The sequence below is a fragment of the Bombina bombina genome, chromosome 3 (assembly GCF_027579735.1).
Source record: "Bombina bombina isolate aBomBom1 chromosome 3, aBomBom1.pri, whole genome shotgun sequence".
Taxonomy (NCBI): domain Eukaryota; kingdom Metazoa; phylum Chordata; class Amphibia; order Anura; family Bombinatoridae; genus Bombina; species Bombina bombina.
This window is the reverse complement of record NC_069501.1, coordinates 740,713,594-740,741,409: the sequence shown is the minus strand read 5'-3', so window position 1 is coordinate 740,741,409 and position 27,816 is coordinate 740,713,594. Positions and strand designations below refer to the sequence as shown.

Genomic DNA, 27,816 nt, shown 5'->3' with positions numbered 1-27,816 from the left:
TATTTTTGTTATCAATTTTGATTAGTTCTCTCTGTATCCTGTGTTTAAGAGTAATCTTAGCTGAGCTCAGGAGCGTACACGTGTCTCCAGCCATTTGGCAACATTGTTTATAGCAATACTATACATAGATACAAACACTGCTGCCATTGACTCTTGAACATCTATCAGCAAACCTAGCTTTACTCTTCAACAAAGGATATCGAGAGAACAAATCAAATTTGGTAATAGAAATAAACTGGGAAGTTGTTTTAAATCACATGCTCGCAGGAGCATTAACCAGCCACTTGTATTGGCTGGTTATTTAACATGCGCTCGTAAACGGGCTCGGGTAGCACTTTGCACTTAGCAAAATTAAATTAAAAAATGTCCCCCAATTGCCCCCATAAAAAAGTTATGAGCATCTTTTTATTCCTTTTTGAAAAAAAAAACTGCACAAAGCAGTTTTAAAGGGTTAAAGCTAGGGGATGTGGGGTGTTAGAAAAAAAAACGGCACTTAAAGTGTCTTTACATAGTGTGCTATGGGTACTGTGTTTTCTCTAAAAATATATAAGTATATGCTTATATACATTTATGTGTTTATATGTGTATAAATACATAAATATAAATGTATATAGTCATATACACATATAAACACATAAATATACATGTATATAGTCCTATACACATATAAACACATAAATATACATGTATATAGCCATATACACATATAAACACATAAATATACATGTATATAATCTTATACATATAAAAACACATAAATATACATGTATATAGTCATATACACATATAAACACATAAATATACATGTATATACTCATATACACATATAAACACATAAATATACATGTATATAGTCATATACACATATAAACACATAAATATACATGTATATAGTCATATACACATATAAACACATAAATATACATGTATATAGCCATATACATATATATTTTAAATATGTTGTCCATCACTGCACGAGTTACCCCCTGTGCTGCGCTAGCTTCTCTGTCGAGTCTATCGGCATCAGAATGAAACTCCCAATGGAGCCTATGGAAGCACGCTCTTGTGACCACATGTGAACGTGAGGCCGTATTCACATTGTGCTTTACTTGTAGTACCTGTGCACGTTTGCGTACATCAGTATTCCTGAGTGGAGCGCAAATATTGCACTCCACTCATAATCTAGACCATAGTTTTGTAGTTCTAGATTCCATTGAAATGTCCCGTCCCCCCACATTTATAAGTGGTACTGTTTTTCATGAAAAGAAAATCATGTGATATCAAAAGTCCATATAAGATAGTAGCTGATCATCTCACATAAATAAAGCATAATGAAACCCTGTTCACTAAAAAAAATATATATTTGTTACTCTTTATTTTCCAGATATTAATGAGTGTTTGATGAACACACACAAGTGCAGTATTCATAGTGACTGTATCAACACACAAGGATCCTATAAATGCAGATGTAAACAAGGGTATAAAGGCAGTGGATATGACTGTGCTGGTAAGTTTTAGTTCACTTACATGTGACAAACATACTTTAGAGAAAACTCATTTCTGTTTGATTAAATCTGCTACCTAAATAAATTAAACATACTGTAAACTGAGTTTACCTCCTGAATATTGTGTTTCCTATAAAGTGGTTTCATTTACATGTAAACTCAAGCAAAACTAAGTTGAGAGTTATATTAACAGCATATTCTGTTAAGGTTGTTAAAACAAATCTTTACCACTGCCATAAAAATATGTTAAAATAATTTAGCATGGAAAACAAACCTTTCCTGTATGGTTTTATCTTTAGACTAGATTTACACTAATAGGACTGTTTCCAAAGAATACTAACAGGTATGTATTAAACATCTAAAAATAATGGAAAATAAATATTCTATAAAAAGCCAACTTGTGTTAGGAAATGCCAAAAGGAACTTTACATACTGAATTGTAGAGGATATATATATATATATATATATATATATATATATATATATATATATATATATATATATATATATATATATATATATATATATATATATATATAATATAATATATACACAGTATATTCAGTACGTATTACACAACCATAGATATGGTTTTAATTCATGTAGGTTTAATTGAACAAACTATAGAAAATGTATCTATTTTTTTCTACAAAAGCCACCTTTTAACTCTATGGAGTTAATTGAGGTATAATACCTATTAGAGATTTGATTCTCATGGTATCCTTTGTTAAAAAAAAACCTACGTGGGTAGCCTCCGAAGCAATAATGCACTTCTGGAAACTAGCTGGTAATTGGTTGCTGCACATTCATGCCTCTTGTCATTGGCTCACCAGAGCTAGTTCTCAGTAGTGCATTGCTGCTCCTATGCCTACCCTAGATACCAAGAGCACAACACAAATTTCTAAATTGGAAAGTTGTTTAAAATTGCATGCTCTGTCTGGATCAGGCAAGATTCTCTAAAAAATATTCACCAATACCATGTGGTTCTTCACAGGATTCTCTACAGACAAATGTAACCTTGCCAAGGGGCAGAAGCTACATTTCTGTACATGAAGGAGAAACAGAAACATTACAGTGTAGTGGTCAATGAAATAGGATATTGATCGTACAATGTAAAAATCGTACTCAAAATATGCATTCAAATTTGTATTAATAATATGCAGTATGATTAAAAGTATGCAGTAAAATTGTTATTTAGATTGAAATATTTTTTATTAAAGATTTTATCAGCTACATAAAGTTTCATAGTCTCCAACATGGATGTGACACATTCAATATCTTCCCATTTGATAATTGTTGATACCATTCCATCAGAGAATAACAATTTTTGTAATATGGCAAATAACAACAATAAACATAACTTAACATAAAACTAATGAACTTAGTCACCAAGATATGTTATGAGTTATCCACAGTTAGCTAAGTAATTATATACATTACAGGTCATAAGAGCAAGACACATCAGTGTTGCCCAATGAGTGTTTCAACTTATCTTGTTTAAAGAGCACGTAACTGGTTACAACCCCTCTGTCTTCACCATATACCCCCTCCAAACTCTACTCTTACTATACCTTGTCTTCCTGGAGTATACAATAGGACCACACTCTACCAAAGGAGTCTATATTATTTTGTATATGGGCTGCCGATTCATAAATTGAATATGTATGTTTTATTTTAGCTATTATTTCTGACCACTCCGGCACCCCTGTTTTCCAGTATTTAGCTATACTAGTTCTAGTAATGGTACATAAGATTCTGACAAACGTTTTAATTGGAGAGCTTAACCCTGTGATTCTTTCATGTATTAAAACTTGCTCCTTAGTGAGAACTATACTATCACTTAACAGTTCACTTTTTAGCGTAGAGAATTTTGACTATACAGCTCTGACTCCTGGGCAGTCCCACCACATATGTATCTACGTACCAATTGTTAAGGTATATACCAGGAACCAGTACTAATTACAATTAAAAACAGAATTTATGCTTACCTGATAAATTACTTTCTCCAACGGTGTGTCCGGTCCACGGCGTCATCCATAACTTGTGGGAATATTCTCTTCCCCAACAGGAAATGGCAAAGAGCACAGCAAAAGCTGTCCTTATAGTCCCTCCTAGGCTCCGCCCACCCCAGTCATTCGACCGACGGACAGGAGAAAAAACAGGAGAAACTATAGGGTGCCGTGGTGACTGTAGTTAAAGAAAGAAATTCATCAAACCTGATTAAAAAACCAGGGCGGGCCGTGGACCGGACACACCGTTGGAGAAAGTAATTTATCAGGTAAGCATAAATTCTGTTTTCTCCAACATTGGTGTGTCCGGTCCACGGCGTTATCCATAACTTGTGGGAACCAATACCAAAGCTTTAGGACACGGATGAAGGGAGGGAGCCAATCAGGTTACCTAAACGGAAGGCACCACAGCTTGCAAAACCTTTCTCCCAAAAATAGCCTCCGAAGAAGCAAAAGTATCAAATTTGTAGAATTTGGCAAAAGTGTGCAGGGAAGACCAAGTCGCTGCCTTACATATCTGATCAACAGAAGCCTCGTTCTTGAAGGCCCATGTGGAAGCCACAGCCCTAGTAGAGTGAGCTGTGATGCGTTCGGGAGGCTGCCGTCCGGCAGTCTCATAAGCCAATCGGATGATGCTTTTCAGCCAAAAGGAAAGAGAGGTAGCAGTAGCTTTTTGACCTCTCCTCTTGCCAGAATAAACGACAAACAGAGAAGACGTTTGTCTGAAATCCTTTGTTGCTTCTAAATAGAACTTTAAAGCACGAACTACATCTAAATTGTGTAATAAACGTTCCTTCTTTGAAACTGGATTCGGACACAAAGAAGGCACAACTATTTCCTGGTTAATATTCTTGTTAGAAACAACCTTTGGAAGGAAACCAGGTTTAGTACGCAAAACAACCTTATCTGAATGGAACACCAGATAGGGCGGATTACACTGCAGAGCAGATAACTCAGAAACTCTTCTAGCAGAAGAAATAGCAACCAAAAACAGAACTTTCCAAGATAACATCTTGATATCTATGGAATGTAGAGGTTCAAACGGAACCCCTTGAAGAACTGAAAGAACTAAATTCAGACTCCAGGGAGGAGTCAAAGGTCTGTAAACAGGCTTGATCCTGACCAAAGCCTGAACAAAAGCTTGAACATCTGGCACAGCTGCCAGTCGTTTGTGTAACAAGACAGATAAAGCAGAAATCTGTCCCTTTAGAGAACTCGCTGATAATCCCTTATCCAAACCTTCTTGGAGAAAGGAAAGAATCCTAGGAATTTTGATCTTACTCCATGAGAATCCCTTGGATTCACACCAACAGATATATCTTTTCCATATTTTATGGTAAATTTTTCTAGTTACAGGTTTTCTGGCTTGTACCAGAGTATCTATCACAGAATCCGAAAACCCACGCTTAGATAAAATCAAGCGTTCAATTTCCAAGCCGTCAGCTGGAGGGAAACTAGATTTGGATGTTCGAATGGACCCTGTACTAGAAGATCCTGTCTCAAAGGTAGCTTCCATGGTGGAGCCAATGACATATTCACCAGGTCTGCATACCAAGTCCTGCGTGGCCACGCAGGAGCTATCAAGATCACCAAGGCCCTCTCCTGTTTGATGCTGGCTACCAGCCTGGGAATGAGAGGAAACAGTGGAAACACATAAGCTAGGTTGAAGGCCCAAGGCGCTACTAATGCATCCACTAGAGTCGCCTTGGGATCCCTGGATCTGGACCCGTAGCAAGGAACCTTGAAGTTCTGACGAGACGCCATCAGATCCATGTCTGGAATGCCCCATAATTGAGTCAACTGGGCAAATATCTCCGGGTGGAGTTCCCACTCCCCCGGATGGAATGTCTGACGACTCAGATAATCCGCCTCCCAGTTTTCCACTCCTGGGATGTGGATCGCAGATAGGTGGCAGGAGTGATCCTCCGCCCATTTTATGATTTTGGTCACTTCTCTCATCGCCAGGGAACTCCTTGTTCCCCCCTGATGGTTGATGTAAGCAACAGTCGTCATGTTGTCTGATTGGAATCTTATGAATCTGGCCTTTGCTAGTTGAGGCCAAGCCCTGAGAGTATTGAATATCGCTCTCAGTTCCAGAATGTTTATCGGGAGAAGAGACTCTTCCCGAGACCATAGACCCTGAGCTTTCAGGGAGTCCCAGACCGCGCCCCAGCCCACTAGACTGGCATCGGTCGTGACGATGACCCACTCTGGTCTGCGGAAGCTCATTCCCTGGGACAGGTGATCCTGGGTTAGCCACCAACGGAGTGAGTCTCTGGTCTTCTGATCTACTTGAATCACTGGAGACAAGTCTGTATAGTCCCCATTCCACTGTTTCAGCATGCACAGTTGTAATGGTCTTAGATGAATTCGCGCAAAAGGAACTATGTCCATTGCTGCAACCATCAACCCTACTACTTCCATGCACTGAGCTATGGAAGGTCGTGGAACAGAGTGAAGAACTTGACAAGCGTTTAGAAGTTTTGACTTTATGACATCTGTCAGGAAAATCTTCATTTCTAAAGAATCTATTATTGTCCCCAAGAAAGGAACTCTTGTCGACGGAGACAGGGAACTCTTTTCTATGTTCACCTTCCACCCGTGAGATCTGAGAAAAGCCAGAACGATGTCTGTGTGAGCCTTTGCCTTTGAAAGAGACGACGCTTGTATCAGAATGTCGTCCAAGTAAGGTGCCACTGCAATGCCCCTTGGTCTTAGAACCGCTAGAAGGGACCCGAGTACCTTTGTGAAAATCCTTGGAGCAGTGGCTAGCCCGAATGGGAGAGCCACAAACTGGTAATGTTTGTCCAGAAAGGCGAACCTTAGGAACTGATGATGATCTTTGTGGATAGGAATATGTAGATACGCATCCTTTAGATCCACGGTAGTCATAAATTGACCCTCCTGGATTGTAGGTAAAATCGTTCGAATAGTTTCCATTTTGAACGATGGCACTCTGAGAAATTTGTTTAGAATCTTTAAATCCAGAATTGGTCTGAAAGTTCCCTCTTTTTTGGGAACTACAAACAGATTTGAGTAAAACCCCATTCCTTGTTCCACAGTTGGAACTGGGTGTATCACTCCCATTTTTAACAGGTCTTCTACACAATGTAAGAATGCCTGTCTCTTTATTTGGTTTGAAGATAAGTGAGACATGTGGAACCTTCCCTTTGGGGGTAGTTCCTTGAATTCCAGAAGATAACCCTGAGAAACTATTTCTAGTGCCCAGGGATCCTGAACATCTCTTGCCCAAGCCTGAGCGAAGAGAGAGAGTCTGCCCCCTACTAGATCCGGTCCCGGATCGGGGGCAACTCCTTCATGCTGTTTTGGTAGCAGCAGCAGGTTTCTTGGCCTGCTTATGCTTGTTCCAGCCTTGCATCGGTTTCCAAGCTGGTTTGGTTTGCGAAGCATTACCCTCTTGTCTAGAGGCTGCAGAGTTGGAGGCCGGTCCGTTCCTGAAATTGTGAAAGGAACGAAAATTAGACTTATTCTTGGCCTTGAAAGGCCTATCTTGTGGGAGGGCATGGCCCTTACCCTTAGTGATGTCTGAGATAATCTCTTTCAATTCTGGCCCAAAAAGGGTTTTACCCTTGAAAGGGATATTAAGCAATTTTGTCTTGGAAGATACATCCGCTGACCAAGACTTTAGCCAGAGCGCTCTGATCGCCACAATTGCAAACCCTGAATTTTTCGCCGCTAATCTAGCTAACTGCAAAGCGGCATCTAAAATAAAGGAATTAGCTAACTTAAGTGCGTGAATTCTGTCCATAACCTCCTCATACGGAGTCTCTCTACTGAGCGACTTTTCTAGTTCCTCGAACCAGAACCACGCTGCTGTAGTGACAGGAATAATGCACGAAATAGGTTGCAGGAGGTAACCTTGCTGTACAAAAATCTTTTTAAGCAAACCCTCCAATTTTTTATCCATAGGATCTTTGAAAGCACAATTATCCTCGATAGGAATAGTAGTGCGCTTAGCTAGTGTAGAAACTGCCCCCTCGACCTTAGGGACTGTCTGCCATAAGTCCTTTCTGGGGTCGACCATAGGAAATAATTTCTTAAATATAGGAGGGGGGACAAAAGGTATGCCGGAATGACCAGGTTGTCACAATCATCCAGAGTAGATAGCACCTCTTTAAGCAGTGCGCGGAGAGGCTCTAATTTAAATTTAAATGTCACAACATCAGGTTCTGCCTGTTGAGAAATTCTACCTGAATCAGAAATTTCCCCATCTGACAAAACCTCCCTCATGGCCACTTCAGATTGGTGTGAGGGTATGACAGAGCAATTATCATCAGCGCCCTCCTGCTCTACAGTGTTTAAAACAGAGCAATCGCGCTTTCTCTGAAATGCAGGCATTTTGGATAAAATATTTGCTATGGAGTTATCCATTACTGCCGTCAATTGTTGCATAGTAACAAGCATTGGCGCGCTAGAAGTACTAGGGGTCTCCTGCGTGGGCAAAACTGGTGTAGACACAGAAGGAGATGATGTAGAACTATGTCTACTCCCTTCATCTGATGAATCATCTTGGGCAACTTTACTATCTGTGGCAGTACTGTCATTACTTTGTTTGGACGCTATGGCACAATTATCACACAATTTTGAAGGGGGTGACACATTGGCTTCCATACATACAGAACATAGTTTATCTGAAGGCACAGACAAGTTAAACAGGCTTAAACTTGTCAATAAAGTACAAAAAAACGTTTTAAAACAAAACCGTTACTGTCTCTTTAAATTTTAAACAGGGCACACTTTTTTACTGAATATGTGAAAAACTATGAAGGAATTGTTCCATTTTAACCAAATTCTCACCACAGTGTCTTAAAGCATTCAAAGCATTGCACCCCAAATTTCAGACCTTTAACCCTTAAAATGACGAAACCTGGAGCCATTTATAGTTTTAACCCCTCTACAGTCCCAGCTACAGCCTTTGCTGCGACTTTACCAAACCCAGGGGGGTATACGATACCAAATGAAGCCTTCTAGGGACCTTTTCAACTACTTCCAGACCCATACACATGCAGCTGCATGTCCTGCTCTCAAAAGTAACTGCGCAGTAATGGCGCGAAAATGAGGCCCTGCCTACTACATAGAAGGCCCTTCCTGACTGGGAAGGTGTCTAAACCAGTGCCTGACGGAAAAAAACGTTCCCCAAAGTTATAAAGTGTGAATTTCAACATCAAGCTGTATTAAATGCCCAAATAAAGTAATCGATCTAGCCCATAAAAGTGTCTACCAGTTTTATAGCCCATATTAAGCCCTTTATTCTGTTTGAGACTAAGAAAATGGCTTACCGGTCCCCATGAGGGGAAAATGACAGCCTTCCAGCATTACACAGTCTTGTTAGAAATATGGCTAGTCATACCTTAAGCAGAAAAGTCTGCCAACTGTTCCCCCAACTGAAGTTATCTCATCTCAACAGTCCTATGTGGGAACAGAAACCGATTTTAGTTACTGCTGCTAAAATCATACTCCTCTCACAAACAGAACTCTTCATCCTTTTCTGTTTCAGAGTAAATAGTACATGCCAGCACTATTTTAAAATAGCAAACTCTTGATAGTAGAATAAAAAACTACAACTTAACACCACATACTCTTCACCATCTCCGTGGAGATGCTGCTTGTTCAGCGGCAAAGAGAATGACTGGGGTGGGCGGAGCCTAGGAGGGACTATATGGACAGCTTTTGCTGTGCTCTTTGCCATTTCCTGTTGGGGAAGAGAATATTCCCACAAGTTATGGATGACACCATGGACCGGACACACCAATGTTGGAGAAATGAGTACTACTTACAATTGAAATGGTTAGACAATTTATTACATAGTCATAAAAACAAACCAAATATTCCAAATAATAAATGATAAATGGAGACCACACAAGTTAAAATCGCAAATGGGTATAAGACCAAATGGCATATAAAAAACAATAAGTGTATAAATAATCACAATAGGAATGTTAAAACATCATAAGGAGAATGTTAAAACATCACAAGGTATGTGCTGAGAATTAATACACATATAAGGAGAAGATGAACACCTAACTGTCACCCAATTGGAGTTTTTTATTGATTTTACATATTGGAGTTTTATATTAATTTTATCTAGTTAATTTTATCTAGTTGGATAGTGGAGTCATCTCCTCCTTATATGTGTATTAATTCTCAGCACATACCTTGTGATGTTTTAACATTCTCCTTATGATGTTTTAACATTCCTATTGTGATTATTTATAGACTTATTGTTTTTTATATGCCCTTTGGTCTTATACCCATTTGCGATTTTAACTTGTGTGGTCTCCATTTATCATTTATTATTTGGAATATTTGGTTTGTTTTTATGACTATGTAATAAATTGTCTAACCATTTCAATTGTAAGTAGTACTCATTTTAATTGTAATTAGTACTGGTTCCTGGTATATACCTTAGCCTTTTGGCACTCCTATATATCCACAATTGTACTTTCTATCAGACCTATTAGGGGGTCTTCTTTATAGTGCAGCAGGTATAGGTCTAGGCACTGCCCACTCCCTCATTCACCATACGTACCAATTGTTCCACATCCCCTATAGCAATATCTGGATCCCCCATTAATCAGATGAGAAGTTCTAAGTGGTGTGAGATATCACCGAAAAGAGGTCTTTCAAATGTTTTCTTCTAAATCTGTGCTAAACAAACCTCTGCCCGATTGGAAGAGGATACTTTCCCAAACACTTGTGTCTTCCTCTCTTGCAAAATAACTTTCCCATTTACTAATGACTGAAGATTTAGTGCTATTCTTAGCAGTTTGAATACATAGGTATCAGCGTGAAATAGGATGTTTTGGTCTATCTAGAGATGTGCATATACATTCTAGTGTTGTAGTGGGTACTTGTAGTGCAACCGATAGGTAACTCCTTATAGTCATAGTGATCTGCAAGTATAAAAACCATTGCAGGGGCAAGTTATCTAATTTAAGTTGAAGCTGGGTATATGCGAGGGGAGACCTGTCAGAGACAAAGTCTGATACTTTGTAGAGTCCCTTGTTCACCCACTTATCCACCAGTGGCCTACAATCTTTTGGTATAATGAATTTCAGTGGTATTAGAAGGGAATTGGACGGAAGAAGATTGATTTTTTTGGTCAGGGTAACCCATGTATGTCTTGATATTTCCATGATCCCTTACTTAAATTTGCTCTCCGCACTCGCCTCCCCCCATATAATTTCCTCCGGAGACTCATACCCTCCCAAGTGAGATTCCAGACTCAGCCAAAACACATTTTCCCCCCTTTTCCCCATTACAGAAAGTGGTGCTAATCTCGCTGCTTGATAATAATCCCAAAGATTTGGAGCGCCTACCCCTCAAACTGTCTATGTTGTGTTAGGACCTGAAAAGGGATTCTGCCCTGCTTTCTGCTTCTAAGAAACCCATGTAAAACTGATTGTCAATATCTGGTCTATGAATTTTAATAGAAAGAGCTCTAAATAAGTACATCAGCCTGGGTAGTTTATTCATTTTTATTGAAGAGAGTCTACGATACTAAGAAAAATTTGCCTTCTGCCATTTGTTAATATCTACTGTTATTCTTTGGTATAGTGGAATAAAGTTTGCTTTGTATAATAGTGTAGAATGCATAGTTAAGTTTATCCCCAAATATTGGATTGAGTGTTTGGCCCACCTAAAGTCAAAATTGGACTCAATTATTTTTGCCGTAATTTTGGGTAGTGCAATTGGCAAAGCCTCATATTTATCTCTGTTAATTTTATATCCCGATATGATTGAAAAGGCTTCCAGAGTTAAATATAGATTGGGGAGCGAGATCAACGGTCTTGTCAAAGTCAGTAAAACGTCATCTGCAAATAACGTAATTTTGTGATGAATGGGACCTATCTCTAACCCTGTAATGTCTGGAGATTTTCTAATGGTGATTGCTAGTGATTCTATACATAGGGCAAATAGTAGGGGAGACAACGGGCAACCCTGCCTGGTACCGTTTTGAATCTGAAATGTCCTCGATTGGTGTCCAATTGCTCTGACAAAGGCCGTCGGAGTGGAATATAAATTTTTGATAGCTGTAATAAAGGGATCCCCAAAGCCCATCTCCCCAAAGATAACTTTCATGTAAGTCCAGTCCACTCTATCAAATGCCTTATCCACGTCCAGCGATAGTAGCAGAGAAGGCACCTTTCTTTCAGTCAGATAGTCGATCACCGCTGCCATTCTTCGTATATTGTCCGGGGCTTCTCTGTCTTTAATGAACCCCACCTGGTCTGGATGTATTACAGTTGGAAAAATTAATTTAAGTCGGTTGGCTAGTACTTTCGTCACAATTTTAATGTCCTGATTAATTAAAGATATGGGTCTGTAGCTAGAGCATCATTTTTAATTTTTCCCTGGTTTAGGTAGAACTATAAATTTAACTTGCAACAATTCCTCTGGAAGTTCATGTCCCTCCATGATATGGTTTGCGAATTTCACTATATGGGGAATCAACGTGGAGGTGAAAAACTTAAAATATTCACCTGCAAAGCCATCTGAGCCTGGTGCCTTTACAGGTTTGAGTTCCTTAATAACTTTAGCAATTTCAGAGTGTGTAATTTCTATATTCAAACTATCTTTATCCTCTTCCATTATTTTAGGTAACCCAGCCTTCTATAAAAAGGAACGTAAAAGATTAGTTGGCACACCATGTTCTACCTTCTTGCCATTGTATACATTTTTGTAGTAATGTGCAAAACTGTCCACTATCTCTTGTGGGTTTAAGGCTGTGAGGTTTTTTGGGGATTGTATGCATGGGATTGACATAGTTTGATAATTATCTCTTATTTTATTAGCAAGGTATTCGTTGGGTTTGTTTGCGAACAAAAAATACTGTGTTTTCAATCTATGTACTGTTTTAAGTGAGTTATCATTCAGATAGGTAGCTAATTGTTGCCTTTTGGTTTGTAGAGATTGAAGAGTGGAGTTAGCCTTTGTAATTTTGTGTTCTTTTTCTAGTCTATCTATTTCTAATGTAACTGTGCAATATGTGCTTTCGTTCTTTTATTGTAACATGCCTTCTCCTTAATGAGAAGTCCCCTGACCACCGCCTTGTGCGCAGTCCATACCAGGGTAGGATTGTGGGTAGTGTTTAAATTTAGCTGTCTATATTCCCCTATGGCTTTTAATAAATTTGACCTTGTTGTAGGGTTCTTTAAGCATTAAGGGTCGTATGACCAATCTTTCACTCTGCTAGGATCCAGCAGTTCACCCAGCTGCAGTTGGGTAATCAAATGGTCCGACCACACGCACACATGAATGTCAGCCAAACTAATAATGGGCTGAAGAACCTGACTTGTAAAAATGTAGTCTAGGTTGGAGTAACTATTATGTGCTGCAGAATAATAAGTGGAGTCTGAGGTAACCCCATATAAAGATTTTCAAGAGTCTATGAGTGTGTGCGGGGCCAACATCTCAAGCACCCTTTTAGTCATAGATCTTTGTCCGGTATACTTCTTGCTCTGTATTAAGGGTTGTTTGTTGGTATGTTCTTGCAAATCTATGTTGAAATCCCCTGCCAGTATAATCCATGTTTTAGATCAGCCCGTGAGTAAGTGTGAAACAGAGGTAAAGAGTGATGTCTGGTTGTCATTAGGGGCATATATGTTGCAAAGTAATAGATCTATACCTTGAATCTGACCCTGGACTATTAGGTATCTGCCTTCCTTATCTTATATTGTCTCTTTGTGAATGAATTGTAATGAAGAATGTATTAAAATCAAACCCCCCCTCTTTTTAAAGTCTGTTGTTGAGTGATAGTGATGTGAGAACTCCTTGGACCAGTATTTGGGTATAAGGGATGTAGTAAAATGTGTTTCCTGAATATAGATAATATTTGCTCGTAATCTTTTGTATTGTGATAAGGCTGTTCTCCTTTTTATATTTGAGTTAAGCCCTCTCACGTTGTGTGAGATAAGGTTAATATTAGGGAGAGACATTAAAACGATGGAATGATTTTATTGCTCCATACTTTGAAATATATATATCCCACACACCCCCACGACCCAAAAGAACTAATGCCACTTAAAAGTTTTTATGTTTTTAGAAATATTACGATACCTGTCACCCACCTACCCACTTTCCTCTTTACTCCCATTTCCTCAACATTAGGAACTAATGCTCTGATTGACCCTGTGAATATACACAGTATTGTGTGACAATATTGTATACTTTTGAAATGGTGACATATTAAATAACAATGAACAGTAATAAGAATAATAATTAAATATAACTTAGAACATGAACAGTGCGCTAAGAACCATGAACACATAGAACAATAACTCCTAAACTCTTGCATACTAGCATCTTAGATTGTATGAATTTGATTACTCAAATCCATTTTCTTATCTGGATATTAAGGACAATTGTCTCTTATACTAAGCCCTTTTACAAGCATCCAGTAGAGATTATAAGAAATCTTAAATTAACATAACGTTCATGACTATATAACCTGCTGCCCACTTGCCCAGTTCTACAGTCTATTTGGGCTGGAAGTTCATGCATCATCTCAACCTCTAAAACAAGGAAATGCATACATTACCACCAATGTACCCCAGATCTCTGAAGTTACCAATTCTTCTGTTGGGATCCTCCTATGTAACTGTTAAGGTCTTGACTTTCTCACCCCCCCCCCCCCTATCGACTCTAGACCATCTAGCTTTCTGAGACGAACTTCTTAAATCTTGCCTTACTGGTGTTGATGGCACATCTTCTTTGGCTGGGAATTCTGGCACCTCCACGCCTAGAGTTTTGCATGCTGCTTGAATCTCTTCGATTGTTCTAATCGTGAGGGTCCTGTTATACTTTGTGATGTGTAGCGTGAAAGGGAAGCCCTAGCGGTATGGTATCTGATGTTTCCTTATTAAAGTGGTGAAAGGCCTTACCAAGTTCCTGCATTGCAGAGTATAGGCACACAAGTCTTGGTAAAATTGGACTATATTGCCCTGGAATTTGAATGTGGGTTTTTGTCTAGCTGCTTGCATTATTCTTTCTTTATCTGAGAATCTCAAGAATTTGATTATTATGTCTCTCTGCGTAAGATCATCTTTTGGTCTCGGTCTTAGCACCCTATGTGCGCACTCTTTTTGAATTTTATCTTCCGGGGAGTCCCCTGTGATGGAGTGAAATAGTTGCTGGAGATAGGTGGGTAATTCTTTCACTGTGACTGACTCTGGAATTCCTTTGAGTTGCAAGTTGCATCTTCTCCCCCTATTCTCCATATCTTCAATTTTTTCTTGGAGGTCCTGTATTTGTTGTTGTTGAGATGACAAGGAAGTTGAGATCATGGTTATATTGTCCGTTAATATGTCCTGAGTGTTTTCTAGAGTTTCCACTCTGTTTCCCATTTCTGCAATATCACTTTTAATATCCTTCAGACTGGCAGTGACTGAAGTATGTAAGTTATCAATTTTGCTCCATATCTTTTCAAAATTCGCATCTATATCTTTCTTTGAAACCAGTTCTTGTAAGTCATCTTTTGTTGCCGGAGTCTGGTCCATGGGGGGTAGTTATCAAGCCGTCTACTTTTCTGGCTTCGCCGGCCCAATACGCCCGCCTAAGCTCGCCTACCTTCGCCGCCGCGGACCTGAAAAAATACGCCTAAGTTATCAAATAAAGCTGTCAAAAAGCTGCGGGGCGATGAGCAGCGGACTGTGACAGTTATCACTCATCCGATCTCGCTGCCCTTCGGCTTTTTCCCAGCTTTATTGCTAGCCTGTCACTAAGCACTCACACTAAACTGCACTGTTCTACCCCCTATACCGGCGCCCCCGGAGCCCCCCGCAACTAAATAAAGTTACCAACCCCTAAACCGCCGCTCCTAGACCCCGCCGCAACTCTTATAAATGTATTAACCCCTAAACCGCCGCTCCTAGACCCTGCCGCAACTCTTATAAATGTATTAACCCCTAAACCGCCGCTCCCGGACACCGCTGCCACCTACAGTATACCTAGTAACCCCTATCCTGCCCCCCCTACACCGTCGCCCTCTATTATAAAATTATTAACCCCAATCCTGCTGATCCCACACCTCTCCGCAACTAAATAAATAGTTTAACCCCTAAACCGCCGCTCCATGAACCCGCCGCAACCTATATTAAGCCTATTAACCCCTATCCTGCCCCCCCTATACCGTCGCCACCTATAATAAATTTATTAACCCCTAATCTGCCCCCCCTACACCGTCGCCACCTATAATAAATTTATTAACCCATATCCTGCCCCCCACTACGCCGCCGCCACTGTAATAAAATTATTAACCCCTAAACCTAAGTCTAACCTTAACGCCCCCCTAACTTAAATATTAATTAAATAAATCTAAATAAATTAACTCTTATTAACTAAATGAATCCTATTTAAAACTAAATACTTACCTTTAAAATAAACCCTAATATAGCTACAATATAAATAATAATTATATTCTAGCTATCTTAGGATTTATATTTATTTTACAGGTAACTTTCAATTTATTTTAACCATGTACAATAACTATTAAATAGTTATTAACTATTTAATAGCTTACCTAGCTAAAATAAAGAGAAATGTACCTGTGAAATAAATCCTAACCTAAGTTACAATTACACCTAACACTACACTATACTTTAATAAATTATTCCTATTTAAAAATAAATACTTACCTGTAAAATAAGCCCTAAGATAGCTACAATATAATTAATAATTATATTATAGCTATCTTAGGATTTATATTTATTTTACAGGTAACTTTGTATTTATTTTAGCTAGTTAGAATAGTTATTAAATAGTTATTAACTATTTAATAACTACCTAGCTAAAAGAAATACAAAATTACCTGTAAAATAAATCCTAACTTAAGTTACAATTAAACCTAATACTACACTATCATTAAATTAATTAAATAAACTACCTACAAATAACTACAATTAAATGCAATTACATAAACTAACTAAAGTACAAAAAATAAAAAAAGCTAAGTTACAAAAAATAAAAAAATAAGTTACAAACATGTTAAAAATATTACAACAATTTTAAGCTACTTACACCTAATCTAAGCCCCCTAATAAAATAACAAACCCCCCCAAAATAAAAAAATGCCCTACCCTATTCTAAATTAAATAAATTTCAAAGCTCTTTTACCTTACCAGCCCTTAAAAGGGCCATTTGTGGGGGCATGCCCCAAAGAAAACAGCTCTTTTGCCTGTAAAAGAAAAATACAACCCCCCCAACATTAAAACCCACCACCCACATACCCCTAATCTAACCCAAACCCCCCTTACAAAAACCTAACACTAATCCCCTGAAGATCATCCTACCTTGAGTCGTCTTCACTCAGCCGAGCAGCGATGGAACTGAAGAGGACATCCGGAGCGGAAGAAGTTAATCCTCCAAGCGGCGCTGAAGAAATCTTCCATCCGATGAAGTCATCATCCAGGCGGCGCTGAAGAAAAGTCTTCGATCCGGCCGATGTCATCTTCAAAGAGGCGCTGAAGAGGTCTTCTATCCGGGCGAAGTCATCTTCCAAGCCGGGTCTTGAATCTTCCTTCCGCCGACGCGGAACCACCTTCTTCACCGACGGACTACGACGAATGACGGCTCCTTTAAGGGACGTCATCCAAGATGGCGTCCCCTCAATTCCGATTGGCTGATAGGATTCTATCAGCCAATCGGAATTAAGGTAGGAAAATCTGATTGGCTGATGGAATCAGCCAATCAGATTCAAGTTCAATCCGATTGGCTGATCCAATCAGCCAATCAGATTGAGCTCGCATTCTATTGGCTGATCGGAACAGCCAATAGAATGCGAGCTCAATCTGATTGGCTGATTCCATCAGCCAATCAGATTTTTCCTACCTTAATTCCGATTGGCTGATAGAATCCTATCAGCCAATCGGAATTGAGGGGACGCCATCTTGGATGACGTCCCTTAAAGGAGCTGTCATTCGTCGTAGTCCGTCAGTGAAGAAGGTGGTTCCGCGTTGGCGGAAGGAAGATGACTTCGCCCGGATAGAAGACCTCTTCAGCGCCTCTTTGAAGATGACATCGGCCGGATCGAAGACTTCTTCAGCGCCGCCAGGATGATGACTTCATCGGATGGAGGATTTCTTCAGCGCCGCTTGGAGGATTAACTTCTTCCGCTCCGGATGTCCTCTTCAGTTCCATCGGTGGCTCGGCTGAGTGAAGACGACTCAAGGTAGGATGATCTTCAGGGGATTAGTGTTAGGTTTTTGTAAGGGGGGTTTGGGTTAGATTAGGGGTATGTGGGTGGTGGGTTTTAATGTTGGGGGGGGGTTGTATTTTTCTTTTACAGGCAAAAGAGCTGAACTTTTTGGGGCATGCCCCCACAAATGGCCCTTTTAAGGGCTGGTAAGGTAAAAGAGCTTTGAAATTTATTTAATTTAGAATAGGGTAGGGCATTTTTTTTATTTTGGGGGGGTTTGTTATTTTATTAGGGGGCTTAGATTAGGTGTAAGTAGCTTAAAATTGTTGTAATATTTTTAACATGTTTGTTACTTATTTTTTTATTTTTTGTACTTTAGTTAGTTTATGTAATTGTATTTAATTGTAGTTATTTGTAGGTAGTTTATTTAGTTAATTTAATGATAGTGTAGTATTAGGTTTAATTGTAACTTAGGTTAGGATTTATTTTACAGGTAATTTTGTATTTCTTTTAGCTAGGTAGTTATTAAATAGTTAATAACTATTTAATAACTATTCTAACTAGCTAAAATAAATACAAAGTTACCTGTAAAATAAATATAAATCCTAAGATAGCTATAATATAATTATTAATTATATTGTAGCTATCTTAGGGTTTATTTTACAGGTAAGTATTTATTTTTAAATAGGAATAATTTATTAAAGTATAGTGTAGTGTTAGGTGTAATTGTAACTTAGGTTAGGATTTATTTCACAGGTACATTTCTCTTTATTTTAGCTAGGTAAGCTATTAAATAGTTAATAACTATTTAATAGTTATTGTACATGGTTAAAATAAATTGAAAGTTACCTATAAAATAAATATAAATCCTAAGATAGCTAGAATATAATTATTATTTATATTGTAGCTATATTAGGGTTTATTTTAAAGGTAAGTATTTAGTTTTAAATAGGATTCATTTAGTTAATAAGAGTTAATTTATTTAGATTTATTTAATTAATATTTAAGTTAGGGGGGCGTTAGGGTTAGACTTAGGTTTAGGGGTTAATAATTTTATTACAGTGGCGGCGGCGTAGTGGGGGGCAGGATAGGGGTTAATAAATTTATTATAGGTGGCGACGGTGTAGGGGGGGCAGATTAGGGGTTAATAAATTTATTATAGGTGGCGACGGTGTAGGGGGGGCAGGATAGGGTTTAATACATTTAATATAGGTTGCGGCGGGTTCAGGGAGCGGCGGTTTAGGGGTTAATACATTTATTATAGTTGCGGTGGGCTCCGGGAGCGGCGGTTTAGGGGTTAATTTGTATAGAGTAGCTTGCGGTGGGCTCCGGGAGCGGCGGTTTAGGGGGTAATAACTTTATTTAGTTGCGGCGGTGTAGGGGGGGTCAGATTAGCGGTGTTTAGACTCGGGGTACATGTTAGGGTGTTAGGTGTAGACAGCTCCCATAGGAATCAATGGGATGTCTGTCAGCAGCGAACTTGTACTTTCGCTATGGTCAGACTCCCATTGATTCCTATGGGATCCGCCGCCTCCAGGGGTGGCGGATTGAAAACCAGGTACGCTGGGCCGTAAAAGTGCCGAGCGTACCTGCTAGTTTTTTGATAACTAGCAAAAGTAGTGAGAATGTGCCGCACTTGTGTGCGGAACATCTGGAGTGACGTAAGAATCGATCTGTGTCGGATGGAGTCCGGCGGATCGATGCTTACGTCACAAAATTCTACTTTTGCCGGTCTCGAGCCTTTGATAACTAAGGCGTATCAGCCTCGCCACAAATACACTGCGGAATTCCAGCGTATTTGAGGTTGACGGCTTGATAACTAGGCCCCCATGTCTCATGAATGTGATCCCTGGTCAGACTCCATATCTTCTTCTTGATCCATGTCTGTTTTTGCAAACGATTTGTTTGATTTAGACGATTTCTAAAAAACACCCATTGATGTCGGTTTGTTTGGTTTATCTGGCTTATTCACTCTCCTGGTAGACATCTTTGCAGCTGTAATCTGGGTATACCAGTAATTGTGAGTGAAAAACCTGACTCGAAGGTTGATAGTAATAAAGATGTGTTAGTTTCCTTTGCTGAGAGGTCCTAGCAGCGTTAGTTAGCAGTGACCAAATAGTTCTATGAAGTAATATTAAGCCTTTAAGTAATTTTTGTTTAAGGAATGTGTCCTAGCTACTCTCATATGAATCCTGAGTGTGCAGCAGTGAGATCCTATCTGTTGGGCAGTATGTGTGACAAAGTTGCCCTTTTGATATGCCTATGTGCTACATAGCTCCTGATTCAGCCCACCATCTTGGAGCTCATTCAGGCTCTGCCCCTTTCATTACATCACTTAGATATGGCTGGGATAAAATTAGGCTCCAATGTTGCTGCACTAATTGTGACACAGCATATAATTAGTGGAGATTAGTATGATACAACACAGTGAAAAATAATGTGGGTGTATGCCACGCAGTTCTTACAAAGCCACAAAATAGGTCCCACATTTAGAAAATCAGAATATAACTTTCCAACTTTCATATGCACTTATTAGAGTAGTTACTTTTTAGTCAATCCATTTATGAAATGTGAACACGTTAAAATGTTTACATGTGTATATATATATACATATTCAGATTCAAATTAAAAAATGCTGGCTGGTATAAAAATACTCTGCTCCTTTTTCCTGGTATTATGTCATTGCCAAAAGTTCACCAAATCAAATTCTGAGTTCAGTACTTGGGGCTAGTGCCCAGCTTGAAGATCCAGAAGACCTCCCTTTTAGCAAGTCACCCCCTCTATGTTTTTGTCTAACTTTTTCTGTCAAGGTCCATCTCATTGTGTCCGGGGAGCTTAGGTGTTTAATTTTAAAATGTTGAACCAGAGGTGTCGTGAGTTTGCCTGCCTTTATGTTCGCTACGTGTTCATGTATCCTCGCTCTTACTTCATGTGTAGTCAAGCCAAAATATTGTACCTGGCATTGGGTACATGTCAGCAGATAGATTACATTGATGGATCTAAAATTCAAGACCTCTTTATGTTCAAAGGTCCTACCGGTCGCTTAATTCTTAAATTCACTGATATACCCCTTTGTGAGTCAACCATGAACCTCTAGGAGTCGTCCTATCCAGGAGTTCTGTAGGGGAAACTGCATTTCCTATATTGCTTTTCTGCATAAGAATCTACACCCCTTAGAGATGGTGTTTACAAGGTCATCATCCAGTAATGCCTCCTAATGATTCTGCAGATAGAATCATATTGTTGACTATAGTTAGTCATAAATGTGACCCCTTCAAATTGTTTTTTAGAGCTCTTTTCTCTCTTAGAAGCTCATTTCTTTCTACTCTCTTCACCTGTTCTCTCATATTCTGTACCATTCTGGTGTCATATCCTCTGGAGGCTAAATGGTTAGTCAAACATTCTGAGTGTATTTTATAATCCTTTTCTATTGGAGCAGTTCCTTCTAACTCTTATAAACTGCCCAATCGCCAGTGCACCAAAGACCCTTTTAGGGTGGCAACTTTTTGCGTGCAGATATAGGTTTCCTGATTATCTCAGATTTAATTGAACCTGTGTCTAAACCTGTCAATCTCAAATCCAGATAATCGATCTTTCTAGATGAAATTTCAGGAGTAAATCTTATTCCCAGGTCATTATCGTTCAGACGATCAACAAAGCTTTTGCAGTTTTCCTGCTCTCCTTACAAATTATCAAATCATCAATATATCGCCTAAAAAGTATGACAGTAAGTATGTTACTCGCTTTCAAATAGTTAATCACTATTAAATATGTGATTGGGTACCAAAAGGTTAATTACAGTTCTATGTTTGACACCAGAATCCAAGGTGTTAATTACTGTATTATCTGTCAGACGTGGGGGCCGGAGACACAGGCACGGCACCACGCAGGAGCAACCGGAACAGACGGGGAGCAAGGGTGAATCACTAGTTTTAAATTTATCACAGGTACAGATTACAGAGACTGAATCATCACCGTTACAACGTGGACTTTCCTTTTGCCCTTTTTCCAAATGTGATTTCTTTGAAATAGAGAAAGATCTGTTTAAGTTTTTTAGATCGCTTAAGTTGAAGTCTATGTTTTCCAATGATTGCTATATTGATAAACCTGTTGATTATGCAGCTAATTCGAGTAAGTTACATCTTAAAAATCTGGGTCTTAAAGTTAAGAGTAAATATATGCCATCAAATTATGACCATAGTATTGATATTTTTTCTAAATTGGTATTGGATGATGTCAAACATCTATAGAATAAAGTACAAAAAAAGAAAAAGACAAACAAATATGTAGACTCGTATGGCCATAATGGGTGTCTTTTAGATAATGAGTCCATAAAAGCATTAAAAACTTTATAGACAAATAAAAATGTCATTTTAAAATCTGCAGACAAGGGCGGAGCAACAGTTCTTCTTGACAAAGATTACTATGTGAAAGAAATCAAGTTCCAATTATCAGATGGTGAGGTTTACCAACGCTTGCCATATAATCCTATTTTTAACATTGAAAAGGAGATTTAGAACAAGGTATTATATGCCTTTAAGAATGGCATTATTGGTAAAAAGGAAATTATTTTTCTCTCTTGTGAACATGCACAAACACCTGTACTATATACCTTACCTAAGGTTCACAAAAATTTGCAGCCCCACCCCGGGACGCCCTATTGTCTCTAGCATGAATTCTGTATGCTCCAATATTTCAATCTATTTAGATCATATTTTAAGACCTTTTGTAGAATTATCTAGCTCTTATATAAAGGACACCAGTAACTTTTTGGTTAAACTAAGTAACTTAAGTATTGCCACTGACAAAAGCATTTTATACACATTAGATGTATCTAGCCTATACACCTCCATAACGCATGCATCTGGTATGGGAACAGTGAAAAAAGGTTTTGCAACAATTCAGTACATTTAATAGTTGTCAGATTGATTTTGTTTTAGAACTTCTTGAAATTGTACTTAGATGTAATTACTTCTTATTCCAAGATGAATTTTACATTAAAAAACAGGGTACGGCCATGGGGTCCAATGTCGCCCCAACATACGCAAATATATTTATGAACATCTTCGAAGAGAAATTCGTTTTTGAGAATGATCTCTTTATTCTATGTGGCGCCACCTGGTGGCGCTACATAGACAATATATTTGGTGTATGGTTGGGCGACATTGGATCCCTATGGGATTTTGTTAATCAGTTAAATAGTGCAACCACACATATCAAGTTTTCATTGAAATATAGTGAGGAAAATATTGAGTTTTTGGATACCAAACTTTATAAATCAGACAATAATTTTGGAACAGATCTTTATACAAAATCCACAGATAAAAATAGCCTGCTTCATTTTGATAGCTTTCACCCAGAATCACTTAAGAGGTCATTGCCTCGTAGTCAACTCCTTACAGTAAGGAGAATTGTATCAGATGATACGCTGGTTAGACAGAGACTGAACCAGATGGGTGATAAGTTTAAAGTGAGGGGTTACCCTATAGGGCTAGTTGACAAAGAAATTGAAGAAGTAGAAATTGTTTGCTTGAGACATCGAAATCTAAAGTTAAGATGAAGTCCAAGCAGGCCCGTGTTTTTTTTTGTTACAAAATTTAATGCATTAAGTAACAATATTAATTCTATTCTCAGGAAACACTGGCACATTTTGAGTACATGTAATCCCCTTGTGACTGAATTTCAGTCAGGTTTTATGCCGGCCTATAAGAGAAGTAAGAACCTCAGGGATAGACTGATTAAGGCTTATATAGGCCCTTTAAAAACTAAGGCACAGAGTTATATTTCAGAAAAAATATGGGGTGCTATCCATGTTTAGGCTGTGCGAGTTGTAACAGTATGGTAAAAGGCAAATATTTTTACCATCCACGCACTGGCAAGAAATACAACATTAGGGGTTTCTTCACATGTAACATTACCTTTGCCATATATATGATCAAATGCCCATGTGGGCGGAGCTATATCGGAGAGACCACTAGGATGGTCCGGGAGAGAATATGTGAACATATCCAGTAGCAGAACATTTCATTCAGGCAGGTCACAGCATATGCCAACTTAGGTTCCAAATTATAGATCACATTAGTATACCAAGAAGGGGAGGAGATAGAGAACTGTTTTTTAAAACAGAAGGAGGTATTTTGGATTAATAAACTGGAAACTTTGTTTCCCATTGGAATGAATAAAGAATGTGACCTTTCTGTTTTTCTTTGAATTGTATAGGATTTGTAACAATGACTTTCTGTATTAGATATTCTGTACTGTTGCTATTTTGCAACAATGTATAATTGATTTTATGTATATGCATTTTTGTATGCTTGTCACTAGATGGCACATCCTCTTTTAGTCAGGTTACACTGAAACTACATTTGTGATTTCACAGTTAAAAAGTTAATTGGTAGGTGTGGTTTTTTTAACCCCCATCCCTATATTAAGGTATGTTACCTGCATTTATGTATTGACATAACTAAGGACTAGAGGTCCAAAACGTTGTCTTTTTCTCTTTGAATATCCCAATAAAGATGGAAGTTTTTGCATAATTGGTGAGTGCTGCTGTCTCCTTTGGACTGTGTTACATTGTTGGGGTTTTGTGTGGTACCCCCACAGCTTGCACCACCCATCAACCATTGTGCTGTACCACTTGGACTGCATTTATCTGTGTTACTGACAGTCAAGGGACTGAGACATTTTCTTATTTCAAACCCTTACTGGTTCTAGTTGGTTAAGCTTCTCATCTTTATTCTTGACGTTGCCATCTTGGAGCTTAGGTAGTATTGCACCCTGTAACAGAATCAGTACCCATCAGCTGAATTGTGCTGGAGATAAAGTATTCTTATAAACACATGCAAGCAGCTATATTTCTGCACCAGCAGCTCACAAGAAACACGGGCCGTCAAGCTCCTTTCGGAGCATGATAGATAGGCCCCCAAAGCTTTAATGGAACATTATATATATTCCAATGCCTCCTGACGTTTTGTGGCTTCATCGATATCCAAAACCACAACATTTGCATTACAAACCAATAGCTTTGTCTAAGCTGCCCTTCTCCTAAATAACTTCTGTGGCAGTTTCCCATGTATTATTGACTGAAAATAAAGAATTAGGGGCCGATTTATTAAGGGCCCAATGGCCCTTAATGTACCTGCTTCTGCGCGAGCCTTCAGGCTCACCAGAAACAGGAGTTAAGAAGCAGCAGTCTTAAGACCGCTGCTCTTTAACTCATACGCCTTCTCTGAGGCGACGAACATCAATCCACCCGATCGTATACAATCAGGTTGATTGACACACCCTGCTAGCGGAATCTGCAGGGGCGGCATTGCACAAGCAGTTCACCAGAACTGCTTGTGCAATGTTAAATGCACAGCGTATGCTGTCGGCATTCAGCGATGTTGGGCTTGTCCGACAAATGATAAATCGGCCCCTTAGTCATTAGTTACATCCATCACAGCTAAATATAGGCAGAAAGCTTTCAATAGAAATAATTTGTTCCCTAGAGATATGTTAATACTTAAAAAAAATTTAACATCAAACATAGACTGGTAATGTTCAAATTTCTACATCCCCAATTTTAAAGAAGCAAATTTTGATTACTGTAAAAAGAAAATATTTAGAGATTATTCATCTAATCTCATTTTTATAAATAGACAAACTCATATCAAATAAAAGGCAAAAAGTCACTCAGTCTCTTAGGTCTAGTTTTTCAAGGCATCTAACTATACATAAAATCGAAATTGTTGAAAAAAACAAAAATGTGTTGAATTTACACACTGGATAATCTGGATTTAAATAATCTACAGGGAATGTGTCCTAACCAAAACATTTTTTTAAAAAATTTCACTTTAAAAAGGAATAAAAAGGTCCATCCTGGCACTTTCAAATCTCTTTATCTAGTTGCAGACTATCACACTATAGATAAATATACACCTTAGATATAATTATAGAACTATAGTGAACAAAACTAATAAATAGTATTTTATGGGTAACATATGGTTACAGCTGGCAGATATATAGTTGATTGGTTCCAATATTTCTTTTAAAATCTGTAATTACTCTTTGTACATGTTAAAATACTCGGAAGTACAAGAAAGCTTTTAACATGTTTTGGCCCAATCGCCAAGCTCTACAGAGACAGAGGTTACTATCTAGGTCACTAGTATAATAGCATTTTAAATCACTTTCAGCATACGCTTATGTTTTTAATGAGACTGAATAAAAAAAATTCAATATCCGATGAAAAGCAGTTTGTTCAAAAGTATATTTCTTATGGTATAAAATAAGGATATTTATGTTTTAAAAGCATTTATAAGTATTTAGTTTATTCTACATATAGCTTAAAGGGACACTGAACACAATTTTTTTCTTTCGTGATTCAGATTGAGCATGAAATTTTAAGCAACTTTCTAATTTACTCCTATTATTAAATTTTATTTTTTTCTCTTGGTATCTTTATTTGAAATGCAAGAATGTAAGTTTAGATGCCGGCCCATTTTTGGTGAACAACCTGGGTTGTCCTTGCTGATTGGTGGATAAATTCCTCCACCAATAAAAAAATGCTGTCCAGAGTTCTGAACCAAGAAAAAAAGCTTAGATGCCTTTTTTTCAAATAAAGATAGCAAGAGAACGAAGAAAAAATTGATAATAGGAGTAAATTAGAAAGTTGCTTAAAATGGCATGCTCTATCCGAATCACGAAAGAAAAAATTTGGGTTCAGTGTCCCTTTAAGTTCTCAAACAGACTTTCTATCTATCTTGCTTTTGAAAAATGAGAATACTGTATTGTTTTTCCAGATGTTATGATAATGATTTATGTATTCTTGCACATCTATAAATTTAAATATTTCAATTTCCAAACCAACCAATAGGAAGGATTATAAAACCGATATGAATATAGCCTTAATAAATCTAGATCATTATATATTAAGGACATCAGTGAGTTTTTCACAATGGCAAAAGCATCTTTAAAGAGTGTGAAAAAGAGCGCTAATTACTGCTTGGCGCTTGTCTCTAAAATTATAGGGGAGTGGTATTTATAATCATGCAAGTAAAATTATTCTGCTAGATTACGAGTTTTGCCTTATGAGGGGTGTGATGCTAACTTGCACGTTATTGTCACCGCTCACTTTCCTACAGCGCTGGTATTACAGGTTTTCATAAACCCGGCGTTAAAAGGCAAGAAGTAAGTGTAGAGCAAAATTGAGGTCCATACCGCACTCCAATACCAACGCTGCTTAAGTCAGCGTTGAGCAGATTGTACGTGCTTGTGCACAATATCCCCATAGACATCAATGGGGAGAGCCGGCTGAAGAAAAGCCTAACACCTGCAATAAAGCAGAGTAAAGCTCCGTAACACAACCCCATTGAAACAAAATTTATGTTTACATAACACCCTAACATAAACCGACACCTGCATTATACTTATTAACCCCTAATCTGCCACCCCGACATCATCGCCACCTACATTATACTTCTAATCTGCTGCCCCCAACATCGCCGACACCTACATTATATTTATTAACCCCTAATCTCCTGCCCCCAATGTCGCCGCAACCTACCTACACTTATTAACCCCTAATCTTCCGCCCCCAATGTCGCCGCCACTATAATAAACATATTAACCCCTAAACGGCCGAACTCCCGCCTCACAAACACTAGTTAAATATTATTAACCCCGCCACCACTATACTAAAGTTATTAAGTTAAAGTCTAACCCTAACACCCCCTAACTTAACCCTAACACCCCCTAACTTAAATATAATTAAAATAAATCTAAATAAAAACTACTATTAATACCTAGATAATTCCTATTTAAAACTAAATACTTACCTGTAAAATAAACCCTAAGCTACAATATAACTAATAGTTACATTGTAGCTAGCTTGGGGTTTATTTTTATTTTACAGGCAAGTTTGTATTTATTTTAACTAGGTAGAATAGTTACTAAATAGTTATTAACTATTTACTAACTACTTAGTTAAAATAAATACAAATTTACCTGTAAAATAAAACCTAACCTGTCTTACACTAACACCTAACATTACACTACAATTAAATTAATTACCTAAATTAAATACAATTACCTAAATTAAATACAAATACCTAAATTACAAAGAAAAAACACTAAATTACACAAAATAAAAAACAAATTACAAGAT

At 38.1% G+C, this 27,816-nt stretch overlaps 1 protein-coding gene across 1 annotated transcript in view; it reads left to right on the top strand.

Moving 5' to 3' along the window:
- Window positions 1-27,816, top strand: part of EGFL6 (EGF like domain multiple 6) — a 354,943-nt gene that overhangs the window by 200,084 nt on the left and 127,043 nt on the right. Inside the window, exon 7 of the mRNA XM_053707585.1 lies at window positions 1,385-1,507. Within this exon, the coding sequence (XP_053563560.1) occupies window positions 1,385-1,507 (123 nt within the window). The remainder of the gene's footprint in view (window positions 1-1,384; window positions 1,508-27,816) is intronic.